We start from the raw sequence: 19,687 nt of genomic DNA, 5'->3' as shown, positions 1-19,687 counted from the left end.
TAAGTTTTCCAGAACATTCAATCTGTTTCCTTCATCATTGCTGTCTGTGAGGCAACCTTGCACCTGAACTCTCACTTAGACCACCAAGGATGGCTACAGAATTACACAAATATCCCAGTGGAGCTTATTTAAAAAAAGGTACTTGATGTGGCTCAGTCCAAATGTTAAAAACTATATTCCATTGATAAAATGTAGCGTATGATTTATCCCAAGCATTTTAACTTGGCTTGACATTTAGCTACTCTATTTAAAATATTGAAAATAATAAGTGTATGTGCAAATATAAAAACCCAATATCTTGGGCTTTGTTACATTTAAAAACAGTGGATATGGTCTTGTAGAACTGAATTAGCACAGAGGCATATTGATGGTAGTTCAAATATTACTCTATTTTTATGGATACAATTTTGTCATGGTAAAATTCTGCATAATTTATGGCACAGTCACAGTAAAAAACAGACAATTTCATGGTACAGTTACAGCAACTACATGGACCTGCTGCTGTGTATTAACAGTTTGTTAGCGCACTTTGAACTAGACAAAAGTGAATGAACAAACTGCTAATCCACAGCAGCAAATCAAAACAAATGAACAGTTAATGCACGGCCACAGACTCCGTATGGCAAACTCCACTGTTCGGAGACAGAGGTGATCTTTCACTATCTAATTTAAATAAACTGGTTCCATGACCACCATGACAGAATTATATCATTATCTGTTTTGAAATGTCCATTGGGTTGTACACCAGCAGACAGAGTAATTGTTAAGTGTCAGTGGAAAGTATTGCCCAACTCTTCTGCTTATTTATTTATAGTCACTGACAAACAGAAACTAATGAAGATGCAGCTTGCTGAATATTTATTAACAATGATATCTATATAAACATTTCTTGTGGCTAGCTGAGAGTGTGTCAGTTATTTTAGGTTTCAGAGTAACAGCCGTGTTAGTCTGTATTCGCAAAAAGAAAAGGAGTACTTGTGGCACCTTAGAGACTAACCAATTTATTTGAGCAATTTTATTATTCATGAGCTACAGCTCACTTCATCAGATGCATACTGTGGAAAGTGTAGAAGATCTTTTATACACACAAAGCATGAAAAAATACCTCCCCCCACCCCACTCTCCTGCTGGCAATAGCTTATCTAAAGTGATCACTCTCCTTACAATGTGAATGATAATCAAGTTGGGCCATTTCCAGCCCAAATCCAGGTTTTCTCACCTCCCCACCCCCCACTCCCACACACACACAAACCCACTCTCCTGCTGGTAATAGCTTATCTAAAGTGACCACTCTCCTTACAATGTGTATGATAATCAAGGTGGGCCATTTCCAGCACAAATCCAGGGTTTAACAAGAACGTCTGGGGGGGGGGGGTTAGGAAAAAACAAGGGGAAATAGGTTACCTTGCATATGAAAAGGAGTACTTGTGGCACCTTAGAGACTAACCAATTTATTTGAGCATGAGCTTTCGTGAGCTACAGCTACAGCTCACGAAAGCTCATGCTCAAATAAATTGGTTAGTCTCTAAGGTGCCACAAGTACTCCTGTTCTTTTTGCGAATACAGACTAACATGGCTGTTACTCTGAAACTTGCATAATGACTTAGCCACTCCCAGTCTCTATTCAAGCCTAAGTTAATTGTATCCAATTTGCAAATGAATTCCAATTCAACAGTATCTCGCTGGAGTCTGGATTTGAAGTTTTTTTGTTGAAGAATTGCAACTTTCGTGTCTGTAATCGCGTGACCAGAGAGATTGAAGTGTTCTCTGGCTGGTTGATGAATATTATAATTCTTGACATCTGATTTGTGTCCATTTATTCTTTTACATAGAGTCTGTCCAGTTTGACCAATGTACATGGCAGAGGGGCATTGCTGGCACATGATGGCATATATCACATTGGTGGATGTGCAGGTGAACGAGCCTCTGATAGTGTGGCTGATGTTATTAGGCCCTGTGATGGTGTCCCCTGAATAGATATGTGGGCACAGTTGGCAACGGGCTTTGTTGCAAGGATAGGTTCCTGGGTTAGTGGTTCTGTTGTATGGTATGTGGTTGCTGGTGAGTATTTGCTTCAGGTTGGGGGCTGTCTGTAGGCAAGGCCTGGCCTGTCTCCCAGGATTTGTGAGAGTGTTGGGTCATCCTTCAGGATAGGTTGTAGATCCTTAATAATGCGTTGGAGGGGTTTTAGTTGGGGGCTGAAGATGACGGCTAGTGGCGTTCTGTTATTTTCTTTGTTAGGCCTGTCCTGTAGTAGGTGACTTCTGGGAACTCTTCCGGCTCTATCAATCTGTTTCTTCACTTCCGCAGGTGGGTATTGTAGTTGTAAGAATGCTTGATAGAGATCTTGTAGGTGTTTGTCTCTGTCTGAGGGGTTGGAGCAAATGCAGTTGTATCGCAGATCTTGGCTGTAGACGATGGATCGTGTGGTGTGGTCAGGGTGAAAGCTGGAGGCATGTAGGTGGGAATAGCGATCAGTAGGTTTCCGGTATAGGGTGGTGTTTATGTGACCATCGTTTATTAGCACTGTAGTGTCCAGGAAGTGGATCTCTTGTGTGGACTGGACCAGGCTGAAGTTGATGGTGGGATGGAAATTGTTGAAATCATGGTGGAATTCCTCAAGGGCTTCTTTTCCATGGGTCCAGATGATGAAGATGTCATCAATATAGCGCAAGTAGAGTAGGGGCATTAGGGGACGAGAGCTGAGGAAGCGTTGTAGTAAGTCAGCCATAAAAATGTTGGCATACTGTGGGGCCATGTGGGTACCCATAGCAGTGCCGCTGATCTGAAGGTATACATTGTCCCCAAATGTAAAATAGTTATGGGTAAGGACAAAGTCACAAAGTTCAGCCACCAGGTTAGCCGTGACATTATCGGGGATAGTGTTCTTGACGGCTTGTAGTCCATCTTTGTGTGGAATGTTGGTGTAGAGGGCTTCTACATCCATAGTGGCCAGGATGGTGTTATCAGGAAGATCACCGATGGATTGTAGTTTCCTCAGGAAGTCAGGTGTCTCGAAGGTAGCTGGGAAGGTAGCTGGAAGGTAGCTTTAGGGTAAGCAACTCTAAGCACTGACAAATGCTTCATGTCCACAGCCCACAAAGACACCGTGTATAACAACCTATCAGTGTTGCATAAAAACTGCCTTGTACTAAAAGATTTTAAATGCCCTTTTTTTTTTTTTTTTAACATGGTGATTCTTAGGTGTATGGGCTGCATTGGGCAAATCTTGAGGATTTTATTCAGGCAAACTTCCATTTACATCAATGTAAGTTTGTCCAAATAAACACAGAGTAGAATCTGAGCAAGAACCTAGGTACATGGCCTGATATTATTTATTATTGGATAATTTATTGTATGTTAATCACCACAATGGTTCTTGGAACTATAAATAAAATAACTAGTAAATTTCATAATCATAAACAAGGCCCAGTGGTCACTGCAAACAGGGAGATCAAAGCTAAATGGTTAGGGGGGAAAGGACTCCTTCTCAGAACATTCCTAGCAGGACACCCTCAGAGACAGTCCCACAGGCAAGGTCATACTCCTGAGAAGTCTCTGTCCTCAACCTGGCAGACAGGCCTCAGTACAGAAGTAGGTCAACTAGAATAATTTCAATTGCTTTGGCATGACATAAGGCGATAGTCTTACATCTAGTATTATTTCAATAACTAAGGAGAAACAAAATGCTAAATGAAATTGATGGGCAAATATAAAATGTTATAATTAACAATAGATGCTTTCCCCAGTTTCCTTTAAGTGTAATAAGAATAATTTTCACTTTCTGTTCTCACTCAGCATAAATTGGTGGCTTATCCCTTTGAGTTCAGTTTTGCAGGATGGCCTTCTCTCTCCTTTTAGCTCTGTCTGTTCAAGCAGACGCTGCTTTTTAAAAGTCCTGAAACTATTTAAGCTGTTGCTCTCACGAACACAGCAAACGGGTTTGTTCATTAAAGGACAATAAACCTAAGACAGATGTTTGTACTCGATAGTCTTTGGGCTATCCATTCTTTAGTACAGTCTCATATTCAGATGCCTTGTACTTCGGTCACTTGTCTCTCTCTCACACACACGCACACACACACGTAATTAAACTCAGGTTTGGTTGTGTGTGTCTGTATTATTAGAGAGGAAGAATGGGTGAGGTAATATATTTTAATGGACCAACTTCTGCTGGTAAAAGAAACAAGATTTTAAACTTACACAGAGCTCTTTTTCAGCTCTGTGTATTATTCTCAGCTTCTGTATTACCTTAACACACAAGAGGGAGCTCTTTCCCATTACACAGCCTGCATTCCTTCACTATCTATGGGGAAGAATTCTTTGACTTGGAGAGACTTGCTTACAGGCCTACTGTGCAACTATACTTTTAATGCCCCCTTTTCATAAATTGTACTACAAATATGTCTGTCTGAAGCCAGAGTCACAATAAACTATAAAAAAGCATCACTTTCCTTCAGGACTCCTCGCTAAAAATGGAGAGGAACCATCCAGCTCTAGTGGGATGACAGATCTTCATTAATTAATTCTCCCTAAACATTTAATATGCTTCTCAGCTGAGGCATGATCCTGCTTTTTATAGTTTATTTGTATTGTTTTTAGGGGAGCTATGTTTAACAGAAGCAAGTCCACATGAGCATGTTTGTCTTGAACACTGTTCTAAAATCTAATCAGGTTTGGATTTTTGGAAATAAAACCCTTTCCAACTTGTGCTCTTCAGTAACAGCTCCGCAGAAAACTAACAGCAATTTTTTTTTAATTACATTAGAAGCAGGAAGTATACCAAACAATCAGTCCGGGCATTCGATGATCAAGGTACCTAAAGAGCACTCAGGAAAGGCAAGCCAGTTCTGGTCACCACATCTCAAAAAAAGATACATTAGAACTGGAAAAAGTACAGAAAAGGGCAGCAAAAACTATCTGGTTATGGAGCAGCTTCCACGTGAGGAGAGATTAAAAAGACGTGGCCTGTTCAGCTTAGAAACAAATGATATAATAGAAGTCTATAAAATCATGAATGGTTCAGGGAAAGTAAAAAGGGAAGAGTTATTTACCCCTTCTCATGACTAATATAATACATGAACCAGGGATCACCTAATGAAATGAATAGGTAGAATGTTTAAAAATGAACAAAAGGAAGTACTTCTTCACACAATGCCCAGTCAACCTGTGGAACTTGTTCCTAGGGGATGTCGTGAAGGCCAAAAATGTAACTCGGTTAAAAAAAGAATTAGCTAAGTTGATTGAGGATAGGACCATCAATGGCTATTAGCCAAGATGGTCAGGCATGCAGTCCCTTAACCTGAAAGCCAGAAGCTAGGAGTGGACAACAGGAAATGGATGACTGAACAAATTGCCCTGTTATGTTCATTCCCTCTGAAACATCTGGCACTGGTGGAAGACAGGATAGTGGGCTAGATGGACTATTGGTCTGAAGCACTGTGACCATTCTTATGTTCAAAGTGTTTACATTTCATAAGAACCAAATTATTTCATTCATTTCTCATACGAATTTTTTCCGCACACGTTGGCTGGAAAATACCGAGGAATTGTAGACAGGTAACTGGAAGAGATTGTTTAGTAACAACAATAGCTGATCTACATTTTTCCAACTCTTGAATTTATCGTGACGATCTCAACCTGGAGAAACAGCTCCACCGGGAAGGGGGAGGAATTAATGAAAATGCAACACGTATAAAATCATTGTGTATCAGTCTCACTGGTATCAGATAACCATGTTTTCTTACAATAAGAATCTGATTCTGTAGCAAGGCCTGTGCTAACATGTCACCCTGCTTATCTGTTTCCTAGAACTAGTTCTCTTCTGTGGAGACCTCTATAATCAAACCACAGCACAAGGGTGCAACCCTGCCTGGCTGTTCTAGAGAGTCTCTTCCATCCACATTTCCCCTGCAGAGCAGCAGGCAGGATTGCACACTGACATGCGAAACTGCTAGATTGTAGGAGCCAGCTACCTTCCCCAAGGGCATGCAGTCAATAGGCTGTGGAACATACTCAGCTACCCACTCCCCCTGTTTATATAATGCTTTGTGCAGCTTCAGGAGGCAAGATGAAAGTGGCTTCTTTGAGTAATAAGGTGTGCCCCACCACATCTCTCTGCAATGTAACTGTAAAGTGCAGTATACAGTCACACTGCCTTGCTTAATCTGCAGTGAATATACAGTATGGTACCAATGAGTAGCAACCAGTAGCAGCCCTGCCACATTCATTATATAGTAAAGCAATCAGTGAGCAACCATTAGCCATGACTCATTCACAGAGCAATAGGTACAGTAACCAGTAGCCCTGCCACATTCACCATATTTAATTATAGTGAAGTCAGGTGCTAAGGAGTGACTCCCCTTAGGTATCTCTGCAGGAGAAGGGATACATTGATTCTGCTCTCCTACAAAGTTCCTAAACTCATTTAGCATCTAGATGCTCTTGCACTGAATAAGTCAGGCCTCTTTATATTTAATTTACTCTTAAACTACCAAGGTGTGGTGCAGCCCTATTTCTTTTTGAATGTAGAGACACCTATTAAAAGTTTGTCATTGCGTCAAATAAACCCACTATACATGTTCCAGTGCTGGTTTTCAAATCCTTCTAACTCAGCCAAATCAAAACCAATTTTCACTGGGATACAGCATAATAGCTCTATTGCCCAAGGGCTATTTCCCTGCCAAATTACAGCCTTCTGCACCCACTCACTTTGGCAATAGCCAGACAATCCCAACGTCACAAATACATATAAGTATGATACTTTTATATATAGATCAAGCATTAGTACAATCTGATTCTAATCCATGGAGTCACAGGGGACAGTGCTTTGGAGGATAGCCAGTCCTATCTTCAACCTCTGCCCCCTAAAATTCTAGGGAACACATTTCAAGCAAAACGCATCTATACATTTCTGTGGAGTGGGAGAAAGTGGTACAGAAGCAGCATTCTACCCATTCCAGACCAATGGGATTATCTGACCACTAAAGGGATACTCTGGCCAAAATTGCTAGCTCATGCTTTTTTAATATATATCATTATGCAACTAGTGCACCTCTCATTACATACACAACTGGAATGTCACTAGCTTAGAGAGGGCTTTCTTGGGTAAAGCTTGGTGGTTTTTATAAATATATAAACAAATCAATCTTATTTGAAAATGGGAGGTTCCACAAATAGGCAATTCAAGACTTGACCTTTTTAGTAACATTACAATCCCCCTGTCTTTTGGGTATTCAGTTTCAAATGTAAGTGCAGAAAAAGTAATCAGACATGATATGAGAGTTTTATTCCATGGGAATTGGCATGTGCCCCCAAAGGGCATTCATTACCATCTTAATTACTTCACCTCTGAGGTATTCAGAGCCATATCAAGCACTGTATACACACACACACACACACACACACACACACACACTAATTAGATATTAGACCAGCCATTTTCTCTCTTTGGCCCCAGGCATCCAAGCAATGGGCTGTTTTGGGACATTTATATAAGTTATTTGAAATTCCATAGCCCTGGTTCCAGACCGGTCTGGACTACTATTGGATGGGTTTGAGACCCAAAAGTTTGGTGTACAAAATCTTGTTTGTGCTAAGAGAAATAAACTGGCAACAGATTTAGCCTGGTGGCAAGTATATGAATATTAGGAGGGAAGAATAGCTCTTCAAGACAGATGTCTTCCCTGTGGGTTTCTGCTCACAGGAATTAGATTTTCCACAAGGAGTTAGAATGCTTGCAGTTGCATTAGCAGCACAATGCCTTAGAAAGGTGGGAAGTAACAGGCTGTAGTTGATTTGCCAGCAACTGCAGCTTTAAGAGAAGCCTAGATTTTTTTAGAAGATTTGGCTCAAGAAAGCAACCAAGTATGGAGTTAGAAGACTGTGGATTCCCAGCCTGTTTTAAGTGTCAAAGGCAGGCTCCTGAAAGGGAACAGATTACTGCAGTTCACTGAAAACCCCAAGAGTCAAATTTCTCAAGTTAGGAATATAGGGTGAATTAGGCCTTTTGGGGTCAGCCTGGGTGGGTTGGCAAACATAATTTAGCCATGTGATTGGCCTGGAGAGTGGGTGAGGTTCCCAAGCACCAGATGATATTTGGTGAAGAAAGGACGTGTGGGTGGAAGAACCAGGACAGCAGCAGTCAGTGAATAGAGTGAAGCAATTATAACATCAGTAGGAAAGTATGCAGGGGTTCTCAAACTTCAGAACTGCCAAGGTAGGGCATGCATCAGAGAAACTTGAGTGAGGGGGAAATGCTAGCAAGTTTTCTGGAAAGCTTCATTTAAGATAAAGGCATTTCCTCATAGATGGGGAGATATATAGGGAGGTGGACTGCAGAAATACTGGTGGTGTTGTGACAAGGGAGTTGGATATGATCTGTGATTAAACCAAAGACCCTGACAACATATAAACAAATTGCAGCCCTACTTTAGCCTCCAGGTATGGAGGTGACTAAGGACCTACAGATATTCTGTTTAGAATTCTTAGCTAGTTTTACATATTAAATCACCAGCTCCCGTTTTCTTTTCCTGTAAGTAAAAGACTGGATTGTTCTTATACACACAACCCCTTACTTTAGGTTAAAAAATAAATCCATCTCCCTCACGGCTTTCTTCTACCAGTGTGTGAGCAGACAGTGCTCCTCTTCTCCCTCCCTTAACCTCCCCCTCCCCCATACCCTCTCACGCTCTCTCTCCCTAAAAGAAGGATAATACCTGCAGGCATGTCTAACATAGAGCAATTTGTTTGGGTTTCAGTTCTCTAACAGGAATTACATGATTGGTTTCATTCACTCCTCCAGAAACAACTATTGGAGGCCTGTGCCCACCCACCACAGAACTCCACAGATAGAGGGGATGTAAACCCCAGAGATCCCTGCCTCAAGGGCATAGAATGGGGAATAGTCTTCTCCGTTGCAGCATTCTATCCTGCTTCCACAGGAACTGCACCATCCATTTGGGGTTTTGCATATGGTGAGGAGGCAGATAACATTCCCCTACCAATGCCACAGAAAACATGCATCGTCTCCACACAGTGTGGAGCACTACATGTCCTGATAGCACACAGAGGAAGGTTTGAGCTGCATCAGCATTGCACTGGAACAATATGGAGGAAACTCCTCTAGGTGAACCTTCCAGAGTCTCCAGTTCCCTGTGCAGGTTTCCCAGCTATCACAGGAAAGACTGACATTGCTCCAGTGAGATACAATGCAAATATCAATACACTTACCATATCATCACAGTTGTGTAGGGCAGATTGGACTTTCATGTGTAGTTCTGGAGGTGAGAACTCTGACCCACTCGCGATCCAGGAGTTTTAAAGTGATCTTCCTAAGTGTGGGGATCCCTGTTTCTCCTTGTGAAATTCTCCTCTCCTTCCCAATCCCTGTATTAATGTTTACAGAAAACTGTATTATTGGATCAACTCCTCTTGTGACCAGCAGATTTTGGCCCATTCATATTATACATTGATTTTTAACCCCCCCTTCTTCTCATCTTGAAGTTTGTAATACTGAACAATTAGAGTGTCAGATCTGTCATGTCCTCTTTTATTTATGCAGCTAAATCCAACATAAAGCAACATTGCACAGCTGCTTAGGATAGAATACTGTTGCCTTGCAACACACAAAAATTACAATTTCTAGGTTCCCATGGTATTCCAATCATTAGTGGTAACATGTATTTTCAGTTTTAAGATCAAACACAAATCTTTCTGAAGAAAAGTAAGTTTTGCAAGGATTGTATGTTCATTCGTTTTACATTCACCCTTTAATAGATTCTAAGTTTTTTTCCTCTCTAGGCAGAAGGCAATAATTTCTTGTTCATTCTTAAAAAAGTAAAAATAAAGCACAAGTATTTTGTCCAGAGATTTAACATATTATATTTTGAAAAATATTAGCGATGGGCCCAAGACAAAGCTTGGATCCAGAGCCTATGTTCCCAGAGGGTGTTCTGTTCCAAAATTTTTGTTTAGGCCCATCTCTTCCTCTGGACAAGAATATGTTGAAAGAATACTGCCAAATACATATTCTATTTTGAAAAGTTAACTATTACATGCTAGATGGGATAGAGTGAAGTAATTTTTTTTCCATTATGTTTTTGCTTCCCTCTTTCATTTCACTTAATGAAACAGCTAAAACTATAGTCAGTGTCACTTTGATACTCCAGCACCAGCAAAATTCCACTGTGTTTGTTTCTAAACTGCAGGGGAATGTCCTTGAGTTGTAACTGAAAAAGACTAAGTTCTTTCCTAACTTACATTCAGGTAACTATTGAAGTCCCCTTAGTATCTCATTGAACACACAGGTGTAAATTTGGCCCACTGGGCATAATCCTGCATGCATTAATTTCTGTGGGAGCAGGAGTGAGGCCACTTTATGCAGAAATTATGTCAAAGCATTTATTCATGCGCTCAAAAATACAGGGAAAGGAATGAGGAAGGAAAAAGAGTTTTAAAATCTAAATTGAAAAAGTGATAACAGTCAGTGTGATAGAGATAAGGTTGTTCAAGATAGCAGGAATTGAAGGAAAAAGGCCTCACATGAGCTATGGTGAGGTTTTGGGAAGGCAGTCTTTGGAAGATAAGACACTCTCCTGCTCATAAAGAACAGAAGTACTTGTGGCACCTTAGAGACTAACAAATTTATTTGAGCATAAGCTTTTGTGGGCTACAGTACTCCTGTTCTTTTTGCGGATACAGACTAACACAGCTGCTACTCTGTCTCCTGCTCATGTTATACAGTGGTAACCTCATGCTGAAAAGGGAGAGGTTTTGGGGTTGTTTTTTTTTAATTATCCCAAAGCTGAGTTCTTGTATGCCAGGATTCATGTGTCATGACTGGCAATAACTAAACTAGACTTGATTTTACCTGGAGAAAACTGAAGAGCACATTTTAAACCCCAAACTAAATTGAGAGCTTTCAGTGGAAACATCGGTAAACTCAGTGCAACTGTGCTGCTCTATTTTTATGTGTCTTCTTTTTTTGTATTTATCTTCCAGAGTGGATCACTTAAGGAACCAGAGCCAAACAAAATCCCACCTCAGCGACCACCACCTCAAGGTTGTTTACAGTATATTCTCGACTGTAATGGCGTTGCAGTAGGACCAAAACAAGTCCAGGCTACTTAAATAATTGACAATAAAAGCGGGGTTAAAGCCAAAAACCAACCTTAAAAGCAAACATACCAGTTTATGTGCAGTTTTTGCATTGTTTCAGTGCTGACCTGGACTGTGTTTTTTCTATGCAGTGTCAACTATACTGTGTGGTTGTTTACCTGTTCATGTCTGTGCTTGTAATGCTTACCTATGTTTCTCTGTATAACTTGTGATTTCAGGGCTGTTGTCAACAGTGTACAAAGAATTGTGCCTCTACAGAGTCCAGTACGACTGTATATTATGGATGGTTAGACAGTATTTTTTAAGTATTATATATTGTGGGGTAAACAACAACCCAGGTTCAGTTTTAAATACTTTTGCTTAACTCTGTGAGTGTGTGCGTGTGATATTCGTAATTTTTTTTTTGCATGACTGACATCGATAGGTGATTCAGATAGACATTCTAAAAGATATAATTTAATGTATTTGTTGATTGAGGCTTTTTTTAAAATAATTTTATAAAGTCTGTTAATATTTGAATTTTATTTATAGGTAAGATGTAGAACTCTAGTGTTTCAGTGATTCCATAAAACAAGAGACTTCTTCCCAGGAACATTTAAATATCCTGTATTTTACATACTGGAGTTCATATTTTTAATCAATTCTGTATTAAATTATTAGCTACAAAGCTATGTAAATGGGCCACCTATGTGCAATATCTCATTGAAAATGTGAGTATTTAATGTATCTCAATTCAGTTAAGTAGTTTCTTTTGTTGTGGTTCTGAATTAGTCATCTGTGGTTTCTACAAAAACCTAAGACAAATGTTACCCCAAAATTCTTTACCTAGCTAAAAAGGTTAAGTTAATCTCATGGTATTTGGTGGGAAGTGTCTGCAGGATTATTGAGTCCCCTAAAATATCTTGTTTGCTAAATATCGGGACTTCAGCTGGTATCATTCTGCATAGTTCCATTGACTTCAGTATAGCTGGATTGATTTACACCAGCTAAGGCTCTGTCCCATTAACTATAACATGAAACAAATAGATAAGTAATTTACTTCATGTCAGTGCCACTATTTTCACTCAAATATCAGGATATACATTTAAAAATTCTGTCCCAGAATTAACCACTAAACACGGTCTTATCTTTATTCATAACTCAAAATGCAAAAAGACCTGAGATGTTTGACTTTTGCCAGACTTTCTATAGCCATAATTGCTTATGACTTTCACATAACTAATTTACTCTTCAATATAACAAGCAATATCCAGGCAGGCCATCGAACTGTTATGAGAAATCTAGCCTAACACAACCTGCACTATTCTAACATACTGTAAAACTTAGTTGTAAGCAAGGCACAGCACTGTATTTTGTCATTTAGACAAAGGCAAATAGTGGTCACTAGCTTAATACAAACAATATTGTTTTCCTTTAAAAAAATATTATGTTCTACTTTTAATTTTCCCTACAAACACTGAAAAAAAACAAACAACAACAAAAAAAACTTAGCATTGTGAGCTTTATTAATTGTAAAAACAGGCTGGCAAGATGAGAATTTATATATGCATTATTAGCTATTTAAATGTTAACGGTGAATGCTATTGTTTACTGCCGATCAGTAAATTACATGAAATTTTGCTTTAGTGATCTGTGTTTTTCTGAGTCAATGATCTTTGTGATGATGACATTGGCTATTTTTGTTGCATATGGAGAAAATACACTTAAGATCAGGTTCACAAATTCTTACCTTCAGATATCATAGATGAGAATAAATCATACTGCCCTGGGGTGAAGAAATGAATCTGTTAACCGAGTGATTTTTATTTAAAGCGGTGGGTGTTGTTTTGCATGTAGTAGTGTGAGTAATCACAAGTGCTTTTCATGTGACATTTGTGAGTTGTATGTGCAGAGTGCAAAGAAAAGAACTGCATTTCAGGTAGGACTTCAGCTTGTTGATTGTAAAAGTTAGAGGGGCACATACCTATTACTTCATACCACAGAGAAGCAGCAAGTCAAAATGTCTCTGCATGCAAGCATGCTTAGGTGCAAGTTTGTGAGTAACAGGGAACAGATGTTTACAGTGTAGGATTAATGTTCAGATTTTATTTATTTCTTTATTTGGTAAAAGTTTCTTTCATGATTGTTCCCTTTTTGTACAACCCAGCTGCAAGAAAGTGAGCAAATGCTGGAAGTGTGACTGCAGTATATCTTTTATGTGAAATATCTTGTACAGCTTAATGTGCAATAAAAGAAAGTTACATCTGTCTTCAGTGTAAAGTTTCTGGCATTCAAGCCACTATGTGTAAGTGGGAGGTGGAGGGGAATATTTGTTTTCCAGTACTGAGTGAAGGGAGGCTAATAAGTAAATGAGTATCGTTAAGATGTTGCAAGACTGTTACCACTTTTGAGGTTTCCTAAAAAAAGTCATAAAAATTTACAAAATGAAGTCCCATTCCCTAGTATTAAGTAGATGCTCCTTACCTTTCTACAACACAAAATATTGAATAATCCTAGTTGTGGTAAACTTTTTGAAGCACTAGTATGTTCGGTTCTTCCACGCACACAATATTATACAGTAAGTGGAAAACTAGCCATGACTATTTGTCTGTTTAAAAAGAAGGACAATGGCATATTGTGCTGATACCATTTCTTCCAGATATAGAAGCGTTTTCTTTTCTGAGGACTAATAAGAGGATGAGAGATCTTACACAGACATTAAATCTCTTTGTAAGAGGACTTAAATTCTGACATTTTCAAAACAGCTGGATCAATAGGCTTGCCTAATGTTCATGTCCATTTTGCAAAGATCCTGACTGAAAAATTATTTAATCAGATCTATCAAAAAGTTTTGTCTCTGGCTCTGCCTCCGCTTCCCTTTCATTCAGATGTGCTATATTAGCTATGTGACATGTGAGGGTAATGATTCTGCTGTAACTGCCAATTCATCAAAAGCCTCCCAGTGAAAACCACATGTAGACACCTGACACTACATACAGTGCGGTGCCTGCTGACTGAGATCTGACTGAGTACATTTTCAGTCAGGAAGCCTCAAAACCAACAGTCTGATGATACAGCATCTTTTCAAAAGCCTGCTGATCAGTTCTGTCATGGATTTCACAATTTAAGTTTCTGCCTCATATGCTATTCCCATACTTTTTATAATGCTGTTCTATTTGCCAGCTCATAGTCTAGTCAGTAAAAGCAAAAACTCAGACTCCTTGGTCACGAAGAATAAATTAGTGATGACTTTTTCAGGTCTCTCTGTATTCTTTTCTTAGATATTTCACTACAAAATCTAATAAATTACCAGAAGTCTCCAGTCAGTGTCATTTTAAACTTATTTTACTGCTGTAAAGGTAACCGTAAATGGAATAATATAAGCAACTATGGAGATAATTTTAAAGCTTTGGCTCTTCAACAGTACTGTAGTAGCATCACATAAAAACAATAGATGAATCAGCTGCACTGGTGAATTATCAGAGTATTCTCTGTAGCTAAACCTCTCACTGAACCAGGCCAAATTTATCCTTGGGATGTTCGGCTAATTGGATCTCATAGTAAATTTAAGGCTGGAGTGGAAAGGTGCTATAAGGAATGTATCAGTTGTGGTAAATAGTACTGACTATACTAAGTTGGTGGTCTATATTAGCAGAATATTGTCTCAACACAGAATTTGACAGATTCCAGGATTATTTTTTAAGTGTTGGATATAAAATATAATATACGTTCTTTGATACTGTAACATTATGAAGTTTTTCTTGTACTGAACTTAGGGGGCCCAGTACAACCCCAAGGAACGCAATCACAAAGCCAGGAGCCATTGCAACCACAGCGCATGTTCCCCCTGGGGCAGTCAGCAAAGCCCTCAACTTCCCAGCCACAACGTCCACCTGGCCCTACAACTCAACAACCACGTGCGCGGGGTCAAGGTATTTCCAGTGCCGGGTTATCAGTGGAAGTGGAGCCAGAGCCACAACCTGCTCCACAGCAGAAACCTCAGTCTCATCCACAGCTTAAGTAAGATATTTGTTTCTCTCCTTCCCCTGCCATATAATTGTATTTTGTTTCCATAACAGTAGCTTGGGTGCCTGTCTAATACATAGCAGCAAAGCAGAACGTGCTTTTGACTGTAAAAAGAGGTCAATGCAGAGAGTCATACCCACATCCTAAATGCTGTAAAAGCAGAATTGCATATGATACCTGCACATTTTCAGCTCAAACCAGGGTTGGTTTGACGAGGCATCATCCTCTCATTTTTTTTTCTCCTTTTTTATGTCACTGACTCATGATTTGCATGCACTGTGAGTAAAGCTGCACAGAAAAAAAGGAAGTCTTATCTGTTTAAACTTTTAACCTTGCAATCACTCAGACAAGAAAAGATTTCAGTTTCAAAAGGCCTATATGAAAAATAATCCAAATTAACATGCTACACAGATGCAATACTTAGATGGGTTTCTTTGCAATACTGTTTCTTTCAAGGTTATACACTGCTGCTTGAACATACAGTACAGGTAACTCAAACAAACCATCTCCCTTGTATACTGCAGTTAAAGTATAAGTACAAGTACAATAAACAGTGTGCACTAAACACAGAGAAGGATCCTTGGATTCCACACCTCACGGTAGGAGGATACTCCAGACCAACAGTGAGCAGGAAGTGGCATAGTATGCAATTGCTGCTATCTCCAGCCAACCCCGTCCTGCCACTGATGGATCCTCTGTCCCACAGATCTCCCTCCTCACGGCTTGACCCAAGGGAAGGGGAGAAGAAAAGAGCAGCAGCAAAGAGTCTTGTTCTTCCAATGCTTGCAGTGTGCATGACACACACATACTGCTAGCAGGAATTGGAGGGATGTCCTAACATTCCAATGGATCTTCCAATATTATATATTCCAATAGTATAGTCTTAATTGGATAAACAAAGAGACTAGATCAATTTTTGTATTACACAGTAAATCTGTATGAGAGACCAGTTCCCTTTTTCTAGCCCCTAATATGCTAAAACTAATGTGAACAAATCTCCTCTCGGCACCTATAATCAGACTTTGCTAAGAATCTCCCCCACAATGAGTGAGCTGGACTTGTTAACCACATGAGACTCAGTGGGGGCAATAGTGACCCAAAAAATGGGACAAGTGTGGCTGTTTCTGGAAGAATCTTGTTTCTGTCCCATAGCATGTTGTATATCACTGTTCTTGTTCTGTGATCTTATGTCCTGAGATAAATTAATCCATTCTTTAAGTGTACACAAGAGAATGTGAATGACAATTTTCCCCATCCCAGAAACTGTCTGAAACCTAACTAAGATTTTCCTGACATTCTTTTTAAATAGTTATTATATACGCATGATTTTCTAACCCTCCCCATTAATTTGTACCTCTGCTCCCAATTTACATCTAAATAGATTTATAGTTTTATTTTCCAAGATACATCCAGTTTTCTCTCATCAAATATAACTTTTAAAAGGCAATTAGTTTTTAGTTGGCAACATTTCAAAACTAGAGCTAGAGTATGGCATTAACCCTGTCAGGGGTAAAATTAGTTTATGCAACTTTCCAAGAAGCAACTTTACTCCAAACAGATTTCAGTACATAAATAAAATGCCTTGCCTTTGGGATTAACTGTACTATAGATATTTGTATGTGCGTACTTTGTAGTCACTCACAAAGTGTTGCCTAACATGTGCATGCAGGTTATTAATCTGTGAATAAATATTTAATTAGGCCATTTATTTTGTGTTACTAATCAAGTCAATTGCTGCTTCGCCTCCTGCACTCCACCTTTCATTAGTGCAAACACAAATGTTTATCCATCATTAATTCATCTATAATGTATTAAAAGACTGAAATACATGTAGTACTGCTTGTTGTAAAGGTGGATAAACTGCAAGCCCCAGAGTATGAGCCAATATGAACTCGAGAAGTGTGTTGCTGCTGTATCACAGCCAAATCTCAATCTCCTACTGAATTCTATTTGAGATCTGATAAGATAAACACTTGACAGAGTTCATTTCATTCCCAAAAAGTTAATTATCTTTACTAATTAAGCAATGGATACTTTTTTGAAAGGCTTACATATTTAGGGTATTTTAGATAGATAGACGATACGATGTTTTGCTTTAAATTTAAGCCACCCTTTTTAAAAGTTATTCCACTTGAAGTTCTATGAATTGGACACAGTTTTAAACTTCAAACTTTATCCTTCATGTATGCAAAAGTATATTTTATTCACTATTTCACAGAGACTTATGCTATAGTTAATGTTAACACTACTACAAAAAAAACAGCAGACACTAGAATCTCAGAGTTACTAAGACCTCAAGAATGGAGGTTGTTCATAACTCTAAACAGTTCGTAACTCTGAACAAAACATTATGGTTGTTCTTTCTAACATTTACAACTGAACATTGATTTAATACCACTTTGAAACTTTACTATGCAGGGGGAAAATGCTTCTTTTAACCATCTTAATTTAAATAAAACAAACACAGAAACAGTTTCCTTACCTTGTCAAAAAAAATTTAAACTTTCCCTTTATCTTTTTAGTAGTTTATATTTAACACAGTTCTGTACTGTATTTGCATTTTTTGGAGGAAGGGGGGTCATGTGCTGCTCCCTGATTGCGTACTTCTTGTTCCAAATTAGGTGTGTGGTTGACCAGTCAGTTGTCCATAACTCTGAGGTTCTACTGATAACTGCTTGCAGTAAATACACAAACACTGACAGATTGTTGTTGTTTTTTTTAAGTCAAGTGCATTCACAAAATAAAAGTTTCATTAAGTCACACTTAAGGATTAAACATCCAATAAATCTCCCTAGCCTCTGTTTGTCAGAGGGTGGAGATGGAGGGTGGGAGAGAGATCACTTGATCATTACCTGTTAGGTTCGTTCCCTCTGGGGCACCTGGCATTGGCCACTGTCGGCAGACAGGATACTGGGCTGGATGGACCTTTGGTCTGACCCAGTATGGCCATTCTTATGTTCTTATCAGAAGAGATTACAATTTTAGGGCTCAATTCTTCAAATGTATTGACATGCCTCTTCTCCTTGTGTCAATCAATATTTGCACCCTTAAGGAACATAATTGTGCCTTATTGATACTCATCTTGAATTCAAGTTTCCCTGGCTTTGAATTTGACTTCATAGGCCCAATTCTTCTTCACTCCAGTTGTATGCACTAGGAGCTACTGAAATTAATGGGGTTACTGTTGGGGGGAATAAAATGTGAAACAGAGGAGAATCAAGCTCAATATTCCTCTCATTTCTATTTTATTGGTGATTTAGTATCCTTTCGATTCATACAATAATATAAGCTGTTTTATTATTAAGCAACCTGTTCTATTAAGTATAGGTGCTGTAGCCTACTTCTCAAACTAAAGTATAGAGAGAAAGTGCTGTATTCATCAGTTCTATATGCTGTACTTGACTCTGTTTGTCTCTGCTTGTCCATCTTTGTTTAAACATGTAAGTTGTTTTCCATCCCATAAATGCTTTTCCTTTTTACACAGCATATAGTTTGTATGGATATAGTATATGTACATGGAAGCTGACTAACAATATGAACATACCAACCATGTTGCTTTTGTCTTACAGCAAATCACAGTCTTTGACAAATGCCTTCAGTTTCACAGAATCATCCTTCTTTCGATCATCTGTAAACGAGGATGAAGCAAAAGCTGAAACCATCCGAAACTTGAGGAAGTCCTTTGCTAGCCTTTTTTCTGATTAGCCATTTGAAGATCAGTTTCATGCAGTTGCATATGGCTTATAGACTAGAACCTACAGTGAATATTATTTAGTGTTTATATCCCTGTGACCCATCCTCCATTACTGTTCCAAGCAATATGTTAATCTTTAAAAAGGTCTATGATGAGATACAATTCAGGTACACTGTATAAAAATCTATATAATATGAGAGGAAAAGCTATATTAGTAGTAGTACAAAATGCTTCATTTTATGGTCCTTGTCAATTGTAACATTGTGGCCTTACTATGACTGCACTATATTATCCTATTGGATACTCCTCTGTGGAATTGTTGTCATAAAGCATTGTGTTATGGGTTTCCCCTTGTTTTTCCCATCTCCAGTGCTTTGCAATGCATGTTTATGTTATGAGTGAATGTTTTGTGCTGCAAGGATACAGTCTTAACCTGACTTGTTCTTGCCTCAGATTGTTATGAGGCAATTCGCATTAGTGTTTCTTGTTGTCAAGCCACTTTACTGTTGTGAAAAATTAAAGCAGTTTTCTTCCTCCTTTGACAACCTTTCCGTCAACCAACTATAGAGTTCTGATATATTTGCTGAGCATTATCACTACGCTAAAACAGTGATGTCATAAATAGAGTATGTGTATGCACTATTGTATCCTTATATGTCTGCTGAACATTTATTTCCTATTGTTAATTTAATAGTGATCTCTGAGTTGTAAAGTAACATGCATGACCTAATAATGTTACCAATATTTTTTGTGTACCCCTTCTAATAAATGCAAAGCCCTGTGCTTGGTAAAGAGAAGCTTTGAAGAAGACTGATTTCAACAATTAGGTGTACCGTGTTTTGACTTTGGTTGTCCATCTGTGTTTGTAAA

At 38.8% G+C, this 19,687-nt stretch overlaps 1 protein-coding gene across 1 annotated transcript in view; it reads left to right on the top strand.

Moving 5' to 3' along the window:
• Positions 1 to 18,828, top strand: part of SYN2 (synapsin II) — a 411,884-nt gene extending 393,056 nt beyond the window's left edge. The window contains exons 11-13 of the mRNA XM_077821776.1: positions 11,002 to 11,062; positions 14,874 to 15,117; positions 18,693 to 18,828. Coding sequence (XP_077677902.1) covers positions 11,002 to 11,062; positions 14,874 to 15,117; positions 18,693 to 18,828 — 441 coding nt within the window. The remainder of the gene's footprint in view (positions 1 to 11,001; positions 11,063 to 14,873; positions 15,118 to 18,692) is intronic.
• The last annotated feature ends 859 nt before the right edge of the window (positions 18,829 to 19,687 follow it).

This window comes from Eretmochelys imbricata, chromosome 7, assembly GCF_965152235.1.
Source record: "Eretmochelys imbricata isolate rEreImb1 chromosome 7, rEreImb1.hap1, whole genome shotgun sequence".
In the NCBI taxonomy this organism is placed as follows: domain Eukaryota; kingdom Metazoa; phylum Chordata; order Testudines; family Cheloniidae; genus Eretmochelys; species Eretmochelys imbricata.
The sequence above is the reverse complement of the archived record's forward strand: the minus strand, read 5'-3'. Positions and strand labels throughout refer to the sequence as shown.